The sequence below is a fragment of the Diuraphis noxia genome, unplaced genomic scaffold, assembly GCF_037042655.1.
Source record: "Diuraphis noxia isolate RWA-SAM2 unplaced genomic scaffold, SU_Dnox_SAM2 contig0004, whole genome shotgun sequence".
In the NCBI taxonomy this organism is placed as follows: Eukaryota; Metazoa; Arthropoda; class Insecta; order Hemiptera; family Aphididae; genus Diuraphis; species Diuraphis noxia.
Window position 1 is genome coordinate 24,489,911 of NW_028301714.1, and position 27,479 is coordinate 24,517,389.

Consider the following 27,479-nt stretch of genomic DNA (forward strand, 5'->3'; position numbering starts at 1 on the left):
AAATTGTTTTATTTATACATTTAATCTATGGTTAAGTGGAAAGTCTGACAAAATTATAAAAATTTAAAGTAAAATAATTTGATTGATTTCATTTGGTATAGACATATAAATAAATTAAAGATAAATTATCATATCAAAATATTTATTTGAAAATAGTGATTTATAGTTATAGTTGATTAATAATTTATTGTATTTATTGGTATTATCCCTAACACAATTACATAACGCTGATTAGTCTTTTTATTTCAATAATATATTTAAGTTCAGTTTTAACTGTTTTTTTTTTAGCGAAATGTCTTGTAAAAACAAGTTATGGTGACATGGATGTGAGAGTGTGATAGTTAAAATGTAAAAGTTTCCATCCGGTAATGCAAAAATTCTCATAATCTGCCGGCTGTCATTACATTTTTGAAATAAGTGGAAATTCATTTTTGGTTTTCCCTTCTTTATATTTACTCAATTTATCACTTATGGTATAATAATTACATATTTACTGTACATTTTATAGATCTAGCTATAAAGTATTTAGTAGCTAAGTTATTGGTAAAAAAAAATAGTTTTTTGAGTGTGAGCATATATTATATTATAGTACATTCAATGTATTTTAATATATGTGAGTAGGAATGCGAAAGTGTCTGTAAAACTCTGCAGTGACATGGGAACATGATTTACTGTCGAGTATATATATATTGTACATGTACTTTTATACTACGTATACTAATATAGATATATGATCAACAATTATTGACTTTACACTGCACTGAACGAGTATAAGTATATGTGCACACTGGTGATTATCACGTATTCACGTTTTGAGAATAATAATACTAATGTAATGTAAATAAATGCGCGATTTGTGCATGTCGGGTTTTTTGCCGCACGTTCGACTTAACGGGCATGACTCCTATCAGACGAGAATCGTTCATGCAACTGACCATCACGTCATACAGTATAATAATAATGTAATAGCAAAATGTGTAATATATACCTTGCCCTTGCAACAAGCTGATTCTGTGTGAACTACGGAAAGTTTCTTCCACCGTCTTTCTAGAACCAAGAAATTTCCATTTATTTTCTGATATCGGTGACATAGTTCTCGCTGGTTCGTGTTTCTGGATGTCCTGTAAAGTGTTCGGTAATTATATATTTATATGTTAAAATTAGTAGTAAGTATAGGAGTAAATTTATGTAGTATCACCTATGTATAATTCTATTAAGAATTATATTATAGTGGCTTGGTGTGGCTAGCTGATAGGTGATTATCCGGGATGTTTAGCAATAAAGTATAATTGCCAAACATCCAATACGTGTTACGAACTAACCGTTCCAGCGAATAGATATAGTTGCCGGGATTAGGATCAATAAAAAAAAGTAAAGGTCATACTAATGTATACATACTTTTTAGGTACATTAAACTTAAATTTAACATTTTGTAAACTATATACGGAACGCCTAAATAATGGCAACATATTATGGATGTAATAAATAGTATAACAGTTTAATTTTTTAATTTGTTAAATTGTGGGGTAGACAATAAAGTAAACATTTAGTCCAATAAATTAGCAAAATAGAATTTCATTAAAACATCAAAACATAACGTAATAAAATATGGTAAAAATATTCGTTGTTAAATTATTATTGAAAATGGTTTCTGTATTTTTGGCTGCAATCCGATTAAGAACTACCGTATTCTCTTCTCCTTTTTATACTTTATACACGCGTTGTTGAAGTTAGTTTTTAATCTTACCATTTACCAGTTACATAATATGTATGTTGTGTTGCGTGATTAGATGATGCAGGGAAGATGAGCAATAATAGCAAAATAAATTACAAGTAATGACTAAAAACATACAACCATTTTCACCACTTAATAAGACAATTAATTTGTAATTAATAGTACTTGTCCAAATTCCTAATAACTCTGTTGCATTTAATATAGATTTAGTATAGATTAACCAAACATCCCATATAATAATCATAATATAGGTACTTACGCATTATTAAAATATACAACTGAGTCTCAATAACTCGATTCTCAAGGGAAATAAATATTAATAAAACTTTCTGTATTTTTCGAATTAAAAAAAATCGAGTTATTGGGACTTGACTGTATTACCATTTGACGATAATTGTTGTCATATTTAACATTCACTAATAAAGATATTTTCAATATTATTGTACATAGGTAGTAAAACGTCGGCCGCAGAAATGCAAGATATATCAGTAGTATAGTACAGTAGTCACTCGATAATCCAAACCTCGATATTTCGAAAAATTCCATAAATTATGCTTAGTCCCCTGAGAAAACCTTTATAATTAAAAGAAAATACATGTATTCCGGACCTCTTGATAATTCGAAATGCCAGTCGGTGGGACACACTCTACAATTCAAATTTTTTTACAGAACCTCTATAATTCGAATTTCCTTAAACGCGATTATATGTATAAAGATTATGTACAAGTACAATCCATTTGACATACTCATAATGAAAATAATTACAACAGTGATAAAAATATATTATTGGATTTTACCTACCTAATCTAGACTTTAATCGTACCATTTCACCAAAATAAACCTCTGCATGCAATGGGTAAGTAAGCAACTGTTGAAATCGAATAAAACGTAGTCAGTTGGAATAATGGGTTCCATAAAGTATAAGTGTTTGTCGATCGTCGAATAAAAAAAAGTAATCGCGGAAGTTAGAGCAGGTGAAAAATAACATACATTTTTTACCTCTCTTTAATTTGAATTAATTTCTTTTCCCTTAATTATTCGAACATTCGGCAAATCGAAAACCTCCATAACAAAGGTATTCAAACTATGCGTCGCGGTTCCCAGTGGCGTCGCGAAAGTTTGCAAAGGGAGCTGCGTCAAAACAACTAAAACCAATATCATACATAGGTCTTGCGTAATTATTATAAATATATATTATTTGCAATCATTATGGAAATTAAAAAGACACACCTTACAACGCGCGGACCATTTGAAGTTTTAAATCTATAGTACTACAATCACTGCTATTATCACCTATATAACATATTGGCTGTATTGTATCCACGTGTTATTTCGATTTTTTCATAATGAAAAAGTCTGAATAACTTTGCTCTATAAATTTTTAGCTCAGCCTCCTGAACTTCAAATTATCGAGTGACTACAGTACTTACTAGAATCTAATAAGTAATAAGCTTATAACTAAATGGTACTTTATTATTTTATATTCAAAAGCAACATTATTTGTAACCAAATATGGTAATGATTTTATGAACGAGAGTTCAATCAAAAATTGTTTAAAAAAAAAAAAATTAAATGATAATGAATTACTTATTTTGTTTACTTACATATATTTATTTTTGTCTGAAGTACTGTTTAGCAAATTTTCAATATTATTCGGAAATCAATAAAAAATAATATATTTTTAGTATATTAATAGTAAGTAAAAATTGTATTTTATTTACTGTCTTAATGAAACTACATGACACTATTGCATCTTTTAATATTCAAGCAGTCCCAAACCATAAATCGTGCTTATGCTTTATAAGTAGGACTCAGATGTTTATGAAATTGTATATTTTTTAATATTTATCTAGTTTAGTACTGACTTGGATACAAATTGAAGTCATATTCTATTGAATCAACTAAGGCTATTTTTACATTGCATATTTCTGCATATTTAATGGTTTTGTATTTATGTAGGTAATTCATATTTTAGGATTTTAAAAATATAAATTTATATTTCAGTATATTTTAAAACTTTTTAAAAACGACTTAAATTAACGAACCATTTAAGAGGACATCGCATCCGCACGTGTTGTCTACGTCTTACACACCTATACGATGTAGCAAAATTTTCCTTCACCGGTTTAATTTAGACTAGTGATTTTATTTGGTTGGTGTAGACTAACCGTGTTAAAATAGTGTACGTATATACTGTTAGTTTTGAATTAAGAGTGAATTGACTTATTATACAATTTAAAGATAAGTCTATTATCTAGACATTAAATTTGAATACGATAAAAAAAAAATAAGTACTAAAATAATAATAATACGTGTTGCATAATATTATAGCCAGGTATATTATTTTATCATGTACGTGTTTTGCGCATTACCTAATATTTATTTTTTTGGGGCGTTAATTAACTTTTAACTTGCAAGCCACTGAAGACACCGACGAAGACGTTGACGGTCGACATCTGTTCTGTTTTTTTTCCAAACCAATAATTAAAATATAATTATAATATTATGTAGGTATCTATTTAAGCATTACAAATTACAATATATATTGTGTTGTATAATATGAATGCGATCCGACCGGACGTTGTCTCCCACATTATTATTATTTCTAGACAACGCTCGTCGTATGTGACTAACTCATGACATAGGCACATAATAACTCTTTCGCAAAATAGACTTGAAAGAGAAGTATCCATATAATAACCTATCGGAGTTTCCATAAATCCGTTTTGACCGGATCGAGAAACGCATTCGTACACAGTTTCATAATCTGATAAATCGTTAAATTCAAGATTTTCAAGAAGAAGAACTCGATGTGTATCGACTGAGAATAGTTACGTACCGACTCGTATCGAAGTCTAAATCCGATACGGATCGGTACGTATCGCTAGTATATTGTAACTTATTGAACACTCAAAATTAAATCGATACGTATCGATACACTCCAATTTCTTCCTTATAAATCTTCATTGTTCATTCAAGCTATAATTTAGAATCTCTTTGTGGCTATTTTTGGTAATAGCTATATCATCTATGTCACGACCGCGGTCATGGTCAATTTATGCTTTTTCTCCCAAAGTGGTTATTTATTAAAAACAATTTTATAATTTGTATTCTTATACATGTTAATGTGTTATTATGCGAAAATTAAACACTTTTGTCTATTTTTACTCTTCTGAAAAACTTGTACAGACAACTGGGTCCACTGAGGCACTGACGGATCACGGATGAGATGGGACGTGTTTCATACATGGACGTAACGAATAACGAGAATTTTATTATGTTTTAGTAATCTCAAGTGCAGCGGTAACACCATCATCAGGTACTTTATTCGTAGACACGAACTATAATGTTAATGTACAATAGAACATGTACATTGCACATCCAACCGATAACTATAATAAATAATAATATTACGTATACCTACGAACATGTGTGTGTGTGTGTATGTATGTGTAATTCAGTGTTATTCTCGGCAGATGGATTTAGGGCGAACGTCTGTCCTGTAAAAATACACACTCACGTGTGTTTGTGTGTGCATAAAATAATGCATAATAGCCCACGCCCGAGGTGCTTCAGCCACACGAGAATCCGTGAGCTAATATATACAATGGGCCTATTGTGGCGCCTACGTCTCGTCGTCGTGTGAACGTGTGCGCTTATCTTGGTCGTCAACTCGCCGCATTGTAATTTTCACGCGCCGATTTATTTTTATTTGTTCACAGACACGCGTACAACACACACATACACACACATTATACATATTGAATTAGATGCATTTGCGTCATTTAAAAAAAATATTATACTAGGTTTAGTTTTAGTTCAAACGCCTATCGACGCGTTGCCCATTTTCTCGGAAAAATATTATCATATTATGTATCACTTAATATTATAATATCTCCCCCAACCTGATGTAACGATGACAGTGATGATTTAATAGATATTTGAATATTTCACTTGACACCAACGATATTACCACTTGCAATAACCGCGATATGACGGAAGCAGGAAAATATTTTTTAATTTTAGTTACCTATAGAAAAAAAAATGTAATTATTATTATCATAATATTTATGATTATCATTTACATTATATACATTTCATAATCTGAATATAAAAATGCAAAAACATAAACTAATAACATTCATAATAATAATATTCATTTATGTGACCTTTACCTATATGTATGTATATATAAATGTACCTACCTACTACCTATATAGGTAATATATACTTAATATTTTGTAAACGTTACAACAAAGATCTTGATGTCATGACTGAGAATAACTCTGAGAGTGAGAGAATAACTATTCGAGACTTATAAAAAAATATATTGATTTATTGGCCCCTACCTATATAACATTGTTGTAGACCTTGCAATATTTTTAGGTATTACAAATGAAATATGAATGTATTTAACATTTATACTTAAAATTAATTAATAAACACAATGTGTCTGATGTGATAGTTATATGCAAAGAAAACTGAATTTCTGTTCATCAAATCGCATTAAACCACACTTTAAAACATTTTTATTGCCACCTACCTAGGTATAAACTATAAAGTAATACTGTAATAAACGCTTAAAATAGAAATAGTCAATTAAACAATCAATTACTTATGGAACAGATTAAAATTCTTTTTTAAATAAGTTTTCTCATAAAATGCACTGGTTTTCGAAGAAATATTTAAAAAACTAAAAGTGTAAAGTTTCAAAAACAAAACATTAAAATAAATCAAATTTTATTTTTTTAAATTTTTTAAATACCTATGTAGGCACCTTTTTATAGTTTAATTGATTCATATGATATGTAGGGGACTAGGATTTTTTTTCTGTGGCTGTCTCTTTTTTAACTTTATAGCAAAAATATGTTTCAGTTGTGCCAATATTTTAATACTTGTTTTGTTGTAAATAATTAAACGATAACAATCAAAGATTATTACTTATTATAGTTACCTCGTACCTACCACGGGTATTATTTAAGATAAAATTATGCTACACGATACAAATATATGTTTGCATATACTATAAATAATTATAATATAGGTAAACTACAATTTATTATGAGTAGGTAGTAGGTATTTAATTCTTTTCAATTCATATTCCGTTCTTTTTTATTACAAATTGATAACATTATTAATTAATTAAGTTAATTACAATATTATAATTTTGCATATTAAAATTATGTACCTATCTATAAATATTCAAATGCTTAGTTCGTTAGGTTATCTCGTTTTGTATTCACATTTTATTAACTAATGAATTATCAATCATTGTACAACTCACTCTTATTTCTATTAAAATATAATATATTACAGTCAATTGATGAATAGGTTTACCCATTAAAAAGTATTATATTTGCACTTTGCAGATTAATTATGTAACAAATGTTTATAATAATAATATTATAACGAAACATAATATTAGACGTATCATATATCTGGTTAGTTATTCTGGCACCCAAAAATCAACATTTTTAATGTACACTAATTCCACTTTTTTGTATTTATCTTATTTGTAACTATTTTAACCAGATTTCAGCATTTTTGACTTATATTATTTTTCGTCAATGTTAAATTTAGTGGCACTAAGATGACTTACCTTCTAAAATACTAATCCTAATAAGTATAAAGATATACGGTTTTGCCTTTTGTCCAATAATAGGTTCTTTTTGCATAGGTATTTTATTATGTGGCTTGCACTAATCAGATTTTAAAATTTCAAGTATGTACCAACCAAAATGCTCTTAGAATCATTTGTTGGATTCAACAATTACTATAATTGTTTTCGAATTCACAATACACCAGTCACCGATATCTCAAACATTGTTGAGTGAAGTGAGACGAGAAGTTACAAATTCACAACATGTTTTATAGGTAACTTAGGTAGCATTTATGTAAATTACTAAATTCTAACAATCATAGACCTCTATCGATAATTAAATAATTGTTTGTCCTTAATCTTCGTGTACAGTAAACATTTAACACATTTTCTGATTAGAAAAATATTGTTGAGGATCATTACCAAATGTTTGTATTTCTATTTAAAAAATTTAATTATAATACACATTTTGTTGCTGATCATAATTTGCAGTATAAATCTATGGAAGTTTCACTGTACTTCCATACATATCAATGATGGCTTATCCTATAATGCATGTGTTAATTCAGGAATACATATATATAACATTTGTTTGTTTGATAGGTGGATCGGTTGGTGATTTGAACTAGGGTGATTAATAATTATTTATTATGCAAACACTCTAAGGGCCGTTCTTACAATGTCCGGTTAAGTGTCGGTTAAGACTAACCGGTAGAATTCTATCGGTTAACTTATGATAAATTCTTCCGGTTAGTGTTATCAGGCACTAACCGAGCATTGTAAGAATGGCCCTAAGTGTAATAGTGTCATAAGTTATAGCAGTGTGACATAATTCGAAAAAAAATGCGCACTTTAATGAATCATTGTATAATAAATAATTAATAATCACCCAACATTCAGTTTTTATATTTTAAACTAAATATAGCTCCCGTTTATAGGTAAGTCCTCAGAAACCTATACTATTTTGAGGGTAGTCGTCTCTGGTACATATATACTTTATAGATATTTTTGGATTCCAGATTATTTATGTCAAACAATAACTATATTTTATTATAATAATGCATATCTACCTATTATTTAAATCCATTTGCAATACCGGCTTATTATAATAAAGTATTAATACAAAAAACTACGTCACTTGAAGGAATTAAAAATTTTTCACGGAGTATTTATATTTTATTCATTAAATATGTGTACATAAATCAAAACATTATCATGATATATTGTATATACTTACCATCGGAAGACCATTTCGAATGTAAAATGTATAGTCGTATTGTAATGTTATATTGTATTTGTATGTAACGTACGGATGAAAAAATTATGATCCTGTTGCTGGACGTCGACAACCGTCAGGGATCATAATAACATAATGTTACTATATTTTATAATGTATTTCTATTATACATATAATATCTATTGTAATAATGATGGATGCCTATATTATTATTGTGTACCCTTGTTTACAACCGTACGTGTTACCGCTACCCACAACCATACACACATTATATATATTATATACATATATATAAGATATAACCATATAGATATAAATATAGGTACCTGCCGAACGTTAATATTTCGACTCCTGCAGTTTTTTACGACACAACTGTTGTACACACGGCTTTCGACTAATTGGTTATTCACAACAGTAGCGTCTCGCCGGTATAATATTAAAAATATTGTACGATATCATGCTCTAACAGTATTCATTGTAGTATAATATATTATGTATTGTATTGTAGTCACACAATTCGTCTGATCTGCAGGACGCACCTGTGACAAATACGTAGATATTGATATTTCTGACCAGGTTTATATTATGTATATTTTTTTATTTCTTTGTCTGGTTTTTCATATCTATTCATTTGTTAAGTGACGCTATGCTAAAATATGCGAAGGATACGATACTCAGAAAATTGAATTTTCAAAGTATATAAACTTTGTGGGTGGGCGGAGACGTTTGAAAAAATACCGCAGTAGTGTTAGCTGTTGCGTAAGTAATAATAGTGTTTATCATACAATATTATTAAAATTATATCATTACCTATATTATATTATGACAACAACAATATTTCTTTAACGTAAGATTACATTTTTGAAAAATGAGTTTAATTTGATACATATTTGAAAATTGATACTTTTTTAATTTATTATTGTAAGTATCAGTTTTTACTTTTTTTTTAGCATAAATTATTAGTTTTAATTTCATATTTTTGCTTTAAAATATTTATATCGAGGTAAACTTACGAGCATCGGTTGAAAATAAGTGTCTTTTGACAAATATATCATCTTGTGTAATAGCGTATATAACTAAAACAAGCATATAAACGGCAGTAACTGCAAAAGTAACAGAGTTAGGTATATGTGCAGAGAAATTAGGAAAAATTCGAGAGATCTCACTAATCATTTTGCACAGGCTTGCAAGTCACGTCTCAAGAAAATAATAATAAAATAATGTAAAAATGTATCTTTATAACTTGGCTGTTACATTCGATTTGAGTTCAGACGATCAATCATGAATTCCCAAACATTGAACATTGTTAACGTGCCTCAGTCTATAATATTCCACGTGAGACTTTTAATCATCACCAGTATACATAATAATACCAGTGTATGGTATATAAATTTCGAATACTACCATTTTTGTATGTTTATAAAGACTTACTATGACGGCTATAAAATACAAGTTGCAATTGCAGGGCAATTATTAATATAATATTTTATCCGTCTCTAGTAATGTTGTAACTATACTTATAGATTACTTTAGGTTAAAAGGGTTTTTGTAATCGTATTTTAAAATACAACTCAAATTTCAAAAACGGTAATAATCCTTTACTTTTTATCTAAGTGTATCTTCATTTTGTTATAGTATTTTGTAATAAAGGCCATACATTTGTGTCATATATATTTACTTATTATATAATATGTATAAAATATAGTGGCGTAGTCTAATAATAGCGTATTTAAAATTAACACGTTCACCACCCAAGACATTTTTGAAAATCTTAGGACAAACCCAAACCTAATATTATTTCGATTATCTCACTATCTCGTGACGCTAACAAAAAACCAAATACACCGTTAGATGGCGTAGGTAGCGCTTAATAAAACCATTATGCTGTGATATTTGTTTGAAGAAACCCAAGCCCACGATAAATAATTGAAAATCATATACCGAGTGTCACATATGTATGACATGGGTTTTTTTAAAGAGACCCCATGTCACACATATGTGACACTTGGCGGCGAACGTGTTAAAAAGGCCGCAACAAGTTATAAAACTGAGAAAGTGAGAAAACAAGAATATATTATAATACCTTTTTTTATTAGTACCATGATAGGCATGATCCACTGCGTATTACGATCTAACGAGTTTTTCATTTAGAAACAGATTATATTACAGTACGTATAAATGTATATAATGCCTATTATATTAATAAAGTATAATTACTTAAATTATTTACTTAATTTTTAAGTAATTTATCACGTACATTTTGGCTTATAATATTTAAATACTAAAAGGAAAACTATTATTAAATTATAATACAATGCACGACGTAAGTTATTATAAAAAAATAGCCATATAAAACGAATTAATGATAAAATTATACTAATTAAAGGTGTGAAATCATTTTTAATTTTAAATCCAACAATACTTGTATTTATAAAAAAAAAATAACCATCAATTATAATATTATTGTCATTAAATGTGGAAAAATTAACATTTTACCGGATCTGAAAAAAAAAGTATAGATAATACCGAACATATTATAACAGTGACATGACTTTAATTCCTTATATACATTGGAATACCTATATTTTATTGTACTATATAGTGAGATGATCGTCTATGCGACGATCCCATCGCGGGCAGTGGCGTGTATAGAAATAATTTTCGGGGTGGGTAGCCCACCTTATAGACGCCACTGCCGTTGGGTTTAATCAACATTAAATTTGATATGTTCGAAATTAATATCAATGCACTCAAAGTATTTTCCTATATATTATTAAAATAGTTGTTCGTTAGATTTAAAATATGTAAATTCTGCTGTAAAACTTGGCATCACACTATTTAAAATCTGAAAATGGCTTGATTATTCTGCATATATCATAAAAGTCCTTAAAAATTCTTTAGGTAGTTTGGTACAACAGGTAAATATTACATCTTGGTATTGAACTTCTCAAAAAGTGAAAGGATATTTGGATATGTAATATACTAATATTATTATAATTTGAGTTAAGATATTTACTATATAGTTTTTTTTATATTACTATTATTTAACTCCAAGTCATAAATTATTACGTTAATTCTTTCCTAATTTCTCACCCCCTCACGTTATAAGCAAATAAGCCCATTATATGAAAAATATTGTAATGGGTATCTGTATAATATCGCGTTCAATTATTTTACTAAACAGTGCTACTTATACAGTGCAATAGGAATGATGAAATGAAACATTTGTTTTGTCACAGTGTAGTGTATGATAGAAAAAATATTATATAAAATATTAACGGAAGAAACTTCATGATAACTGCCCCAGGAAGACAGAAAACGCGTCACGGTAACAAATTCAAAGACGTTATTTAATAGAAATAATAATAAAACGACTTTTATTTCATTCAAAATTCTATGAGATAGACATTACAGGATGATTCAACAAAACGTCAGACATCCAAGTTTATTGTTGTGCAGGCGCTATATACCCGAGGCGCCTACAACCGACATTGGCCGATTAATATTGTCGCATTATAAAAAGAATAGAAGAGAGCTTATAGTAATCATAAAAATAATAATTAAACACGCATACTTTTGTTATCATAAAATCAATGGTCAGAATCAGAAGACGCCGGACAAGGACACAAGCAGAAGGAATAGACAGGTAAAAATTCACAGAAGTTTGATTAGTTATTATGTCTATCGATTCTTCAATGGACATTCGTTACGCCCAGCTCAGAAGTCAGAATACCTTGAACTGTTCTTACTTTGCCACTTAAAAAAAAATTGTTTGATACATAAAATAATAATAAGATCATAGTAATTATTTAGAAAGTATAAGTAGAAAACCTAGGGTATATATAATATGTGTAATGTATAATATTATGTATTACAGGTCTCGGAAAAGATTCACATAGGCTATAATTATGTAAAAAAAAACCAAAGAAATCTATTGAATGAAAAACTCGTTTTTGTTATGTAGGTACTCAGGTATTATATGTAATAACAATATGCGGATTTGATTTATCACCGATTTTCAGTGTTCAACACTAAACTAAGTCAATAATATTAAAATAAAAGTTAAATATTTATTTGAAATAGGTACGTAATTAATTACCTATAGGTACATATTATGTAATCAGCATGTTCGGTCTATAGGTAGTTATGATAGCAATGATTATGCATGGTAAAATAATAACTTGTAACTGCCTAAGATATCGATGGCAATGTATTGTTTATATATTTTATAATAATATAATTTATAATAAAATTATAACACTATTATTACAATAAAATTATACATCTTATAAAATGTATATGATTATTTGACTTTCGATCGTTTGCGATGATGATGGTTTGTCGGTGATTTAAAAAAATTATTACTGATTATAAAGTTTAATTATATAAATTGTTAAAATAATAAGAGTTTATAAAAAACCTTAATTATATAGGATTAATATAGTATCGTTTTGTTTATATACACAATACAATATATATAATTATATATTTTACGTCATTGTTACGACCATTATAATGTCATGTGATATATTTTGTTTGCTAGAATATTCTTGAACACTATTTTAAAATTGATTGTGCATACTTCATTTAACATAAACAGTTAAGGCTAATGAAGTGTAAAGATTATTTTTTAGTTTAAAATGAAAAAAAAATTACGTTCCTATTCGACACGTTTTCTCATCACACATATGACGGTGGTTATACTTATACTGTATACACATACTATAACGGGCTATATTCTTTCCGGTTTCATTTTTGGTTTTATTTTTTTCGACGCGTAAATATTTACGGCAGACCATTTGATTATCACCGCAATAGAAAAAAAAAGCAAGTACATTAAACATCCCCTTCGTCTTTATCTAGAAAAAACCCAAATAAATAGATTTTTCGTGATTCATGTTTGTATTCCATTATTTTAAATCAATAATGATACTTTTTTAAAACCATGAAGTGTCTAGGTACTAAATATTTAAAAACAAAAATTAATTTTTAATATATTTAAGTTTTTTATTATAAATACATAATATTATGTCATACCTACTTGTACATTGATTTTAAACTAGTATATGTTATTTATTTGAGTATTAATAATAATTACTTACATATTATAACTTACAAGCATTACATATTTAATTAACATAAATAGGTATATAAATATTCAAAAATTACAAATATTAAATTTATAGAATCATATTTTTTTATGTTTGTGTAAGGTGATTTTAATAATACTCCCAAATTTTTAGGAAGTTAACTTCCGTTAACTTTGTCCCAAATGTTAATAATTTAATACGTAACTGGACTTAAATTTTTTTACTGGGTAATGGGTTACCTAAGTATTTTTTTTTTTTAGAATTATTTACTTATTTAAATATACATGGAAATTTGTACATTAATTAAATATAAAAAACATTTTAATTAGTATAAAAATATACATTATCGTAATTATAAATATGAATCTATACATAAAATATTAATTTATATCTTTATTTGATGCAATATGTATTAATTTGTTGTACAATTGTAAGCCATGTATACTTTATAAGTTGACTGTTCTATAATATAGTGTTGTAATTTTTATATTTTTTGAAACGTGATAGTGATGACGACTAAAATAATTCTTCTTTTTTTTCTAGATTTTAATTTAAATATTAAAATTATTCTCATCGAAGTAATTCTTAGTATAGATTTCCCTAGATTACGTCTATATATATATATATTTTTTTTATAAGAAATTTACAATCTGTTCTTAACTAGAAAACAATAAGCAAATGTGCATAGGGTATTTACATATGATTTTTTTGAGAGAAGAAGCCACCCATTGGTGACACTACCTCTTTTGTGTTCTTAAAATTTTTTAGTTAAGCTAATTTTAATTTTGAGACAGAATGTCCCGACACCATCTTCGCTTAGGCCGTCTGGGTGGATTACCTGCAGGAATGGACAAGGTAGATAGTTTTTTAATAAGAGGATTAGGATGAAGAGGTAGTTTGGTGTGAAATCTTTTGTAGTAGCATTTTGCTTCATCAAGTACTGTTGTTATTCTTAGATCGTTATGGAGCATTGGAGCGTAACATTGGATACAAAGGTAGGGGCATTTGTGATTTTTCTTAGGGCAATGTTTTGAAAAGCTTGAATTTTTTGTATATTTGATTTTTTTGCACTACCCCAGAGCTGAAGCCCGTAGGTCCAAATGGGTTTTAGAAGAGCTTTATATATTATTAATTTGACATTTAGGTTAGTGTGTGTGTTTCTGTGTAGCAATGAGCTTAGTGTGTGTAATCGATTGTTTAATTGTAGCCAACGTCTATATTTCTAAAGGCAAAATAAAATTTATAATATTTGGATAATACGATTGTACCTACATATAAGACAATAGAATTTTGCATGAAAAATAATCGAGGACGATATTTTTTTAACTTTATAACAATTGATAGGCCACACTGCCATAGAAATTTTAAAGAAAAGTGAATTGAAAAAGATTCATGAGTTAAGTTTACATTAGTCTTCCACTTTATTTGCAATCGAAAAAATTCCATACAAATTGAATATTGATTTTTAGTCAATATATTTAGAAGTTTTTTTTTTTTTTATTATTACTTTAAAGCCTCAACAACTAAGGTTATTAGCTTACATATTTTAAAATATTACTTATATATACAGGTACAATTTACAATACATTTTACAATATTACAATAAAATTATTCTTGGTAGGTATGTGTAATTAAAGTAGGGGAATATCTAGGAAAACATATGAAATTATATGAGGTTATAAAGTTTGGTTATTTTTAGGAAAGTTAGAATATTAATAGAATTTTCATAGTCCGGTCCGAGTGCTTCGTAGAGGTGTTCTGGAATGTTTAAGGAGGTTCTGGTATCTGTAAAATTTCGGCAGTGTAGAAGGACGTGTTTGATAGTTAGAGCTTCTCCGCAGGTTGTACATTGGGCAGGATCGTCGTGTCTCATGAGAAAGCTGTGTGTAAGCCACGTATGCCTGATTTTTAGAAGTTTTATGTAAACCGTAATTTATATTATTGTTTATTGTAAAAATAATAATATATTTTAAATAACTCTATACGTCTATTTGTATATAAAAAAAAATATATAAATATTTTTTTATTACCTACCAATAGAATAGTTTATTTGTTTATAGACGATTACTGTGTTTTTCGAGTGTAAAACAATATTACAGTGTTTATAATGTTTATATGTGTAATGTAAATGTAACTTACGGATACGAGTGCGATGGTACGGCGTATAATTATTGACGTCTCTTCCGATGTGTATTAAAATAACGATTAAAAAATATATTATCTTCATAAAGTACTAGAATTTCGCGCGAGTAGCACTTAATGAATGAACGACAAGCGCGTATAAATAGAGATTTATATGGTTTTGGTGTAATAACCATCCCATATATGAAACAGGATCGTGAATGAGAATTTTTAATTCGGCAATATGATAATAACTTGTGGTACAGTATGTACAATTATTGTTATATTATGGCTTAACACAATACTACATTAAAATCTTAATTGAACGCGTGGCGTGGTAGGACATAATATACCTATACATGATTGCATTGAACAAGTATATATAGTCATAGTTTGTCTGAGTACAACAATACGACTTCCGATGAATGGATAATATAGACGTCGACTGTCATCTCGGTCACATATTGTATAGTGCGCTCGTGCACTTTTGTCGTTTTATGTGTACCTATAATACGTGAATATGTGTGCGTATACCGTGTACTACACGGTAGTGCCGTAATAATGAAATCGTTATTGTCAATATTGTAATGTTGTCGATGATTATTTTAAAATCATGTTACAGTAGATACAAATACATAAATATATTGTAATAGACAATATAGTATAGACCACAAGAAAGACTACCGCATTAAAATTATAAACGTAAATTGCGAAGTACGCCATATAATATATGAGTTTTAATAAAAACGATGTTAGAAATGAGCTTGCAGGAAACTTTAAGAGGACGTTATACCCGCATGTGTTTTTTCCGTCTTACAAGTGCGTAACATGGTAATTTTTACGTTCAGTAGAACACGTTTAGCTCCGTGAGATTAAAATTTAGAGCGAATTGACTACTTATAAAAATTAAAGGTAACATTATTATCGATGGCTTTTCATGGGTTTTTGATTTTTTTTTTGATTTTAGAGCAAGTTATGAGTATTTTAAAAATATACAAACAATTAACAATTTTGAAATACTCACAATTCGCTTTAAAATTAAAATATAATAAAAATCCCATGAGAAGCACTCGATAACAATGTTATATCTAATTTTTATAAGAGGTCTTCCCTAAATTTTAAACTCAAGGAGCTAAACGTGTTTTGCTGAGCGTAAAATTAGCACTTGTAAGACGGAGACAACACATGCGGGTATATCTTAAATTGAATACCCTACTCCCTAAATAATGCCATTTGACCTAAACACCCTGGAAAGACTTAATATATATTATCGTTGATTCTGGTATAACTTATTGTGTCCAATTCCAAATTCAGCAACCTGATTTTAAAAATCATAATGCATTAAGTATACATATTATAACTGTAAGTTGTATTTCAGCATTTATATTTAATACCTAGTCTTTAATTGTAGCACTTGATGTGCTTATAGTATATGTCGTTAATATAGAATTATTCTTTTAGAGGCGTATTATAACGATACTACTAAAATACATTTTTCGGAAATCATAAAAGAAAAATACCTTTAGTTCATTGGCATAAAATCTTAAATATATTATTTGCTTAAGAGGACGTGATACCCGCATGTGTTGTCTCTGTCTTACAAGTACATTATATTGTAAATTTTACGTTCAGCAGAACACGTGTAGCTCCGTTTTTTATTTTAAAATTGTAAATTTTTTGTGCATCTTAAAATACTCATAACTTCCTTTAAAATTTAAATAAAATAAAAAGCATATGAGGTTGTCTAGATAATAATCTTATCTTTATATTTTATATGAGGTCAATTCACTCTAATTTTTAAGCAAACGGAGCTACACGTGTTCTGCTGAGCGAAAAATGTACCATGTTACGCATTTATAAGACGGAGACAACACATCCGGGTATCACGTCCTCTTAATATTCAAAGACGGAATATAAACCCGAATGCATTATCATAAATATATATACGATGTATGATATTTATTACATTATTTTCGATTGAAACATCGAGTGGTTCAGTTTAAAAATTCATCTCGATGTAAAATCCATCGCGTCACTGTGCATGCATTGGAATAATCTCTTGTATAAAATAAACCAATGAGTAACAAGCGTGCTCACGATGCGGTAATAACAATTATACAAAAACAATACGTTAATTTTTATCGAATTGATTGAAAACGAATTCACCCAGTGACCTTTACATATTATGACGATGTTGCCGGCGTACCGCGAATTCAAATGCGATTACATCGTGTGGTATACCTATGTTGGCTTATCTGTAATATAAATTGCATATGATATAAATATAAATAAACATAAGCGTAATAGTTTTACTCGTAAGAACGCATCGTAAACTCATAATATCGAATATTTTCAAGGCTAGCTGTTTCCGGGGAACGAAAAATGAGAATTCTCAGCTAATTTTTCTTTTGGAGCCAGCTGGTCGTCCTTCAATTTTGGACATTAGTCAGAACAATACCGAGAAACAAGGAAATACATTTTCACGCGGGTGTATGCCGTATCCTACAATATGTCTACGTTTACGACTGACCTATATCCGTACAGACCGGGTTAACGATGTAAATAGTCATATTTTATCTGTGGCCTTATGGTACGGCGCTATATGTATGATATTACGTGGAATCGCGATGAGGCTGCAGCACAATAACATTTTACAAAGTACGGTGCAGCTTATGTATTTTAACTTCAAAGCAAAAATGAACGTGAAACGTGAGAATTAATCTTAGGGTTTGGCTATGAAATTTTCTCCAAAGTGATGGTCAATGCCCATAAATCTCATTAATATAATTATAATATATACATTATGCGTGTATTATATATGTATATATTGACCTAAATCAGTAAATCTGTACATCAAAATTAAACATAATTCATATGGTAATAATGAACATACAGAAATTTAACCAAATAAAAAATATATGTAAAAATCACTTAAACGTATTACTAAATGATATAGATTCACTAATAAAGATACACAACTTAAAAGTTTAAGCGATATACAGCTGATTATATTATGATATTAAAATATCAAACACATGTGGCACATGATTTTTTCTAAACTATTTTTTCTAAAACATCTAATGAACCTCAATTTTGTGCCTTTGAATACGATATTTAGTGATGTAGTCATATAGATTAGGTAGTATAATTAATTAGACACTTTAAGTTATGTAAAAAGTTGACTTGTAATTTGTTTATTTTTTATGACAACGATATAAAGGTCAATACGACCTTTTCCACTTTAAGACTGTTCATGTAAAGGTTACTATATTTTAATTTACAATTTTATTAATTATGTATTTTTATTTAAATATATATAGAAATATTTCACAAACGCGTTGGTATTCTAATTGTTAAACTTTTAAATTATAATATTTTATTATTAAATTGATCGATAGACAAGTTTAATAAATTATATGATATACCTTTGTACGATTTCTGTAAACATGGTAGAAGTTTGTGTTTTTGATGTTTGTCTATTACTAGATAATTTATCATATTAGTGGGACATTGTGTTTTAAAGGTCAAACTTGAATTTATTAGTTAATTATCGATTAAAATAAATTTATGAAGTTTCAAAAATAATTTTAAGTTACTTTATAAAAATAAATACTTAAAAATGGTTAAACAAATATTTAAGAATATAGGTACACTTTTTCCAAGGCTTTGTACATATCATAATATAAGTATAACTTATTATACAATTTTATTTAATCTAAGTATTATTAAATAGATTATGTAAAACAATTTTGAAAGACGGATTTGTAAATGAATTTCATATTAATCATATTTAGGATCTAATCTACGGAAAACTTCAATAATGTAGCTTATAGTTAAAATTATAATTTGTATTTAATTAAATGACATGATTTGTGAATTGCACGATTTTATTTTATATGATGATATGTTTTAAATTACATATCGGTATAGTTGAATTTAAGAACGGTTCATTGGTCTGTGCCAGTCGCCAGAAAGTCTTTTAGTTTTGTGGTGATTTAAAATGGCAGCTGAAATACAGCCAACAATGTATAGTAAAAATGTAAGGACTCATAAAAAGTAGCATTTATACACGATAGTGTGTTTTAACTGCATCGGACTCTGGTAGTTTATTTCAGTGTGCAGGACTTTATGGCTACACGCAAATTGATCCTAAGAGAGGCTATTAATACTGCCCCGTCAATAATAATTAATAATAGTCATATATATTTGTAATAACTAGGTAGGTACTGAAATAAAATAGAAATTTTATCATATGTAATTTCAGTATAAATGCTTAGGCTTATAATAAGTTTCTAATGAATGTCTAATTTTCTTTGAGAATAAATTATAGCAACGATTAGTGTGTATGTTTTAAAAAACACATATTACATATGAGTATATGACAAATAAATTGTATTTAAATTAGTTAATGTAATCAAATATATAATTATTAAATATTCTATTTATATGTTCCAAATAATTGGAGATATCAAAGATACCACTTAAAAAATATCTACTAATATTTTAATCAGTGTTTTTAAACGTATACAGTTATTATGACACAATTTCTGTTCAAAAAAAAAGTTGGATCTGTTTAGGGAATAGTTTTAATTTTTACACAATAATTCAATGGACTATGGATGATTCAATATAAGTGACTGACGCGCTAGTACATTTTAAGAACGATATCCTTGTTGATAACGGATGAATTTTTTTTGCGCTCATACGTATATTATTTTTTGCTTGGTGTCATGATGAAATAGGATAGAATGGAATTTTTGTACTGTTCAATTTCAATGGAATATTTTAATTGAGCAATACAAATTACTCGGAAAAATAAAATGAACAATTAAGTCAATATATTTAATTGCGTAACCATAAAAAATTGTCAATTTTTCAAAAACATTAAAATAGCGTAATTATTATTTTTAATAGTAGGTACTAAATTAAGTAAAAATGTTTATGGAAACTGTTTTACTGTACGAAGTATAATATAATATGTATGTATGTATGTCTTCAGTGCCCCGTTCATATTTAAAAAACATATTATATGAATAAAGCGATCTGAATTTATTCTGAGTCATATGAGATTATACGTTTATATGTTCAGTAAATAAAATGCAATTAATAATTAAAATTCTAAAAGACGATGAGAAAATTTAACTGCAATTTTTACTGCTCAGCAAATTTCCATACGCATAATGCAAATTTTATTGGCACCGCTATTTTTATTGTTTCGTGAAGAATAAATAAAATATTTGCGAAGTATACTTATTTTGTCTACGCGAGTCGCGAAGAACAAACAATCATTATACGAATAAGAACGTATGCAAGTACCTATAGCTGTTTTTGTACTGTTTATATGCAAAAACACCGATAATGGCACATATTATATAAAATGTGCACATGCACGGTAATTCTTTTAAAGATAATTGAAATGTTCTTAAAAGTATTGACGTTTTTTGAAATTTTGTTCTTTATACAATTTTATACCTTATTAAAAAAACAATATTTTTGAAAAAAAAATTATACTTTTTAACGTTATTATTTTTTTTAGCAAAATACTTTTTTGAAAACAATATTAATATATAATAATATAATAATTAATTAGTTAAGTATATAAAGTTCAGTTGAACTGAATAGTGTACCAACATTTTGTGGGGTAATTTTAAATACTTATAAAATATAAGTCATAATACTAAGGCTTAAGGACTTCTATATAGGTATAAATATAGTACTTAAAAATCCTAAAAATCTATTAAATGATTAATTTTAAATTAAAATATCTTAAAATATTTGATAAATTACCTATATTATTTATATGTTAAATGTTAATAAAATAATGAAGTTTTTAAAATATTAAAAATTTGAAAAATTAATTTCTAATCTTATATTTACATCGTAATACACGTAATAAAATAATAATAAATATTTCGTTGGTGCGCACGAGCGAAAATTTCCAATCTTTATGCCAGACAAATACTATTATACTGAAGTGTATATTGTTATACTACACCGTATACATGCGTGTAATGTGTAAAGTTCATGTCGTACAATATTTATGTGTTATCGGAGATTTTTCATATGAGCCCTGATACAATCTCAATAGTGATATACTGTATTATAACAAAAATATTTCGAATTTTTTATTTGTACTCATTTTTTTTGTTCAACCTTTAACCTTATATGAAAATATAACTATACTGTACATCGAACTACTGCTAAGTATGATATTAATTTGTCTAATATATAGGCAGGTACTCAAATATGCATTTGTACGCGAAGTATTGGTAAAATATGCTAAGTAAAATTTTAAACATAGTTCATTGTGTTATGATTGATGAAGCACAGTTATGGATCAATTTGTTCTGCGACCTTTCTAGAGAAATATTGAAAAACTAGAAGTTTCAGCATTAATTACAAGTTATAACTTATTATATATATTATTTTATACTCGTTCAAAATTCAATTTTTATAAATTTAAATTCTCAGAAGTAAAATTGTTCTGTTTCTTAATATGAAGTAAAATAAATACTGTCATTGAAAAATGTAAAAATTACAAAAACGATGTTTTAAACATTAAAAAATAGTAAAAATTCAAGTAATTTTTTTTCTTTAAAAATGTAGTTTTGAATTCAAATTTGAAAAAAATTATTTCTAAGAACTCTTTGAGAAAATAAATGTTTACATTTAAAATAAACACTTTGTATATTTACTTATTTCTATATTTTATATATCTCATATCTATAGGCATACCTATACTATAAATCTATTATCATAGTGATCCGTAGTCTATTTATTCATAAATAATTATAATATGAAAACAATAGTCATGTCTACAAAATATTCATTGAGACCGTGATTAATGCATACGCGGGTATCTGTCACGGGTATAACCGACAAATATATACATTCTATTGATTAATAATGGAAGACAAGTCGACAAAATGTAGTCCGTAGAACTTGTCGGCATTTCTATTATCATTGTATTCACGTAATATTGTTCCGAGACAACACGGAGGGCGGAACGAAAAAAAAACACAATAGCGTTAAATTTGTCAAATAATTTTTGTTACGTTTATCTATATGGACATTAGTCGGTCATCAGCAGTAATAAATTAAGTAAAAAAATTTCACCACGACAATATTCTCGGAATAATCTGATCGCGGTGCTTCTTCTCAGTCATATAATAATAATAATAATGATATCCATTAACCACCACGTATTATGCACGTTACCGTTTTACTGGGGTCGTAAAAAATGAGCAGGAGAATCTGAATTATGTTCTCGATCGACGACCTACAGTATGAAATCACTGCTGATGCAATCGTCCCGCTAATCGTACCCGTCGCTCAGCTACGGTCTGTATGATATAGGTAATGTCTCAGCAGACGCAATAAAAACTTAGGTACATTTTTATTTCGAGTCTTGTCGATTTTTGATGACTAATTTCGATTGTATTCGACATTTTTACGGGCTTGCACTGTATATACCCGACAATCAAGGGTGTTTTTACGATCGTCTCTCAAACTTTCACTGCATTTTAATGAATCGAGGGGGGTAGGGTAGGGGAGGGACGAAGCATTACACATTATGTTACAGGCGGCTCAATATCTATTATTACACTATATTACATAATCTCTAAAATATATAGATATACATATTATTAGTGATATTGCATAAAGACTTCCGACAAAGCTCCGACGGCCGTTATATAGGTAATATATATATACCCTTACATATAATATTATATATCTGGTCGGCCCAATTGAACATCGCGTACGTATAAAATCGCTTCTGTCGCCTTAATGGGTGGTCGGAAAATCTTATTAAATCAAATATAATTATCTAACACGCGGTCGTCACTCGTCGAATGCGTATGGAAGGTAGGTATAGTATATAATATGTATAATAATAATATTATGAAGGTAATATGTATAGGTATGTACCGCGCACCGCGGTAATAACCGTGCGGTCGCGGGTGGTTAAACCGTATAATATATATAATAATATAATATAATATTATGTGTTCACGAGGTCCTCCCCCTTCGTGTATAGCGAAGGATAATTTTTGTGTCAGTGTCATAACTGCGAGCGTATCCGTCGTATAACTATAGGGGGATACACGCGTGTTATTTTTTGTTTTCTACACTTTTTTTACATTAATTTTAAACTCGTTATAACTACGTGATTACAGAACGATGGGCGAGACGATAAAAAGAAGGAGGAGAAAATTCGAGCGTGTGCCGCGGCCGTCTATATACATATATGTATATACAAGTCTGCTGCGTGACTCTTGGCACAGGGTATGCATCTGGAACAACCCCTGTACTGGCTGTACCTAAATGAAAATCGTTTTGTTCACACTGCAGTATGTATTAATGTATATATCAATTATAAATGCGTGTGAAATGAATTCATGCTTTGATGACCGGTAGGTATAAGTAACGCGTTGAGTTATATACCTAGTTATTAGTTTATTACATTCCAATTAAAAATCAGAGGTTAACCGATAAGAACAAATGACGATGTTTGATTGTTTGATTTAGTACGATTAAATTGGATTCTTGAGTAAACGCGTCATCTAATCTTTCTCTAAAGATATTATTTCGTCCATGTTTTCATTTTATTTGATAATAATAATAAAAAAAGTACCTAATAATGTTTGGGGAGTATAATATTTTATAAATATACTTATAGGAATATTATAACATTATCTCATAAACAGTTATAATAACTAATAACTTTTTGTATTTTGTATTTTCTACGATTTACGGCGTTTAAGTTATTTGATTATTGATTGTATTATATGTTTGGAGTAATATTTTAGACATTCATCTATTCATCTACACAAGCCGAATTTCTTATAACCTCATTTTTTATTTTTGTGGGACTTACAGCGTTTTTGCTTATGACGGCAGTATTTTTCTATACTTATAGTTACTAATTTAGTATAAGAAAAATATTAATCCTCAAAACGTTCAAATTAGTAGAGAATTTATTTTTGTTATGAATTAGTAAGTTGTAGCTTTTGATATAGGTAATTACAAAAGAATTATATAGGTATTATATTGTTATGTAATAATACCAATAAAATAATACTAATACTTCTGATTTAACAGTCATTCGATTCTAGACTCCAGTTTATAATTAATAATAAATTAATTTAAACAACGAAAATCAAAGTGAAATATTGTTTGATCTTCTATATTTTTACAATACCAAAATCATAAATTACATAGTAATAACAATAATAACAATTGCTGTCATTTTTAATGTAAAAACTAATTTAAAATTAATTCGTTTACATTTTATTGAATACACATAATTAATGATGTACAATTGTTTATTACACTTTTTCATATTCAGTACTCAGCAGTAGCACATATGAATAAATAAAGAAACAATATCTAGTTACAAAACATGTCAGATACCTATAGTAAGTACGCGTTATTTGAGCTCATATAATAATAATTAACTATTGTACGTTCCAATATTAACTTTGTACAAAAAATCGTGTCCATATTGTACTTTTGAAATTTCTAGACATAAAAAAAGTAATTTAATTCATATTTATTTTCTGACTCAAGTTATATAATTATGTTTGATAAATAATAACGAAAGAGATGTAGTAGCAAAATTTTATATATTAATTTGAGAAAAAATCATTATTCTGCAACATCTAAATAGATATTTAGCACTCATTAGCTTAAAATAAAAATGTTTAACTTTATATTACTTTCGCAAAAAATTCTTACAAGTGCCAAAACATATTTTATAACATAATATAATTGAATATTTTAGTATAACGTCAAAAGAAAAAGAAACCGTAAACACTGAAACATTGACATTAATATATCGTTTGAATTTTTTTTAATGACAAATTTAAAATCCTTGCAGTTAATATAAAACGTAAAACGTATAGCAAGATAGAGTTATACCTACCTAATTATTTGTTATTTATTGTCTGAGATTTTCGTACAAATAACATTTTTTATTAAACAGTCACTGCATTAAAAATATTTTAATAACATTTTGTTATACTATTTTTATCGAATATTATGATTTGAGTAGCATTATGATAGTGATAAATTTTAAAGAAAAAATAATTCCAAAACTAATTGTCATTAATAAATAGACTGCATGAATAATAGATTAATCAATCTGCTTCACGAAGTACAATTCGGGAGTAATAACACTTATAACCTCGACATTCAATGTTTCAAATACCAATAATACGAATTTCTGAATGTCTAGAACTACGTGTATAAATAATATTATATACTTTTATGGTTGGCACATTATTCATGAAAAAAGTATGTATATATTATAGGGCATTTAGGTATTATATTAGTTGAGACGAGATCACTTATTCACACAATATTACAGTACTTACAGCAATCTTGTTTTTAAACTGCTCTCGAACTTAATGCTCAGATACTCAGATAGTCAGACAGTATTCAGAACGTAAAATAAGAAAATAAAATACTCCAATACATTAAAAATCGGTGTTCATATAACAAAATCGAATCGTGCTAAAAAATAAAATTAAAATTAAACGAACGGAATGAAGTGAAAAATAAAAATAATAAAAACCGCTTTAGTTTATTACCGTGGTCAAGTATAAAGATTGTCTTGTACTGCAGTGTATACGTACATGCATATAGTATATACATATATAAACTTTTTTTTAAAACCCATTAGTCATTTTTCCATTCATTTGTAGAATAACTAGTGTGTGTGTGTGTGTGTATGTGTTATTGGAACAGCTGAAAAGCGTTAATAGTTTGTGTGACCCCGACAAACCAGAAACCGTGACAATAAACACGTCGTCGTCGTCGTCCGGGAGGGTATAGGGATGGTTCGTAAAAACTGTAGAAAAAAAATGTACATAGGAAGCTCGGTTTAATATAATATGAGCCGCAACAAGGGAAACTGACCAACAATAGATATCATTTGTCACGACACGAGTTCGCAGCCCCCCGCACCCCTCCCCATAAAATATATAAATCAACCAAAAACTCTATAATAAACTGCCAACATATATTATATATTATTATTAAAACGGTCCGCTATAATAACCGATATATACATTCATGACTTCTTGTTTTGGGCAAATATTTGTCGACAAGCCGTGAATTTTCGCGGTTGATAGAACTTTGCACTCTGAACAGCCTGAACACTGTTTATAACTTGAACAAGCTATTTGTCATAAAATAAAATTGTTACGATGACATATTATTGCAGGGTCGAATGGGCTTTTGGAGAATAAAATATAACTAGAAAATGTCCCGTACTCCTGGCTGTAGTTTGCTCTAGCTGTCGGCTCTCAGCACGATTTATTATTCAAAACTTTTTTTGTTTTATTCACAGTATGTCGTTCGCGCAGAACACTTATTTGGACAAAACACTAAGAACAAAGATTTGTTTCATTTGTTCGGCTACAGAAATTGTAAGTTAATCGATTTAGCGTGATGAATTTATATTCGGTTAAACCTTAATACTATTATTATACCTACTTAATACTGCTGCAGGGATGACCATGGGGTAAGTATTCAAGTATCTGACAATTGTTCCGATCGTAATGCACCCACTAACACTTTTGCCCACTAGTTGTTTTGGTATACAAGTTTAGTCAATAGCCATAAATAAAGGAAGCGTAAAAACGGGGTGAGTAAAGTTTAAATATGCACACACATTAAATTATTTTTTTACGA

The 27,479-nt window shown here is 28.2% G+C and overlaps 1 protein-coding gene across 1 annotated transcript in view; it reads right to left on the reverse strand.

The window, feature by feature from the left end:
• The window catches only part of LOC107169358 (uncharacterized), a 46,634-nt gene that overhangs the window by 11,095 nt on the left and 8,060 nt on the right, over positions 1-27,479 (reverse strand). The window contains exon 2 of the mRNA XM_089226443.1: positions 989-1,121. Within this exon, the coding sequence (XP_089082569.1) occupies positions 989-1,121 (133 nt within the window). The remainder of the gene's footprint in view (positions 1-988; positions 1,122-27,479) is intronic.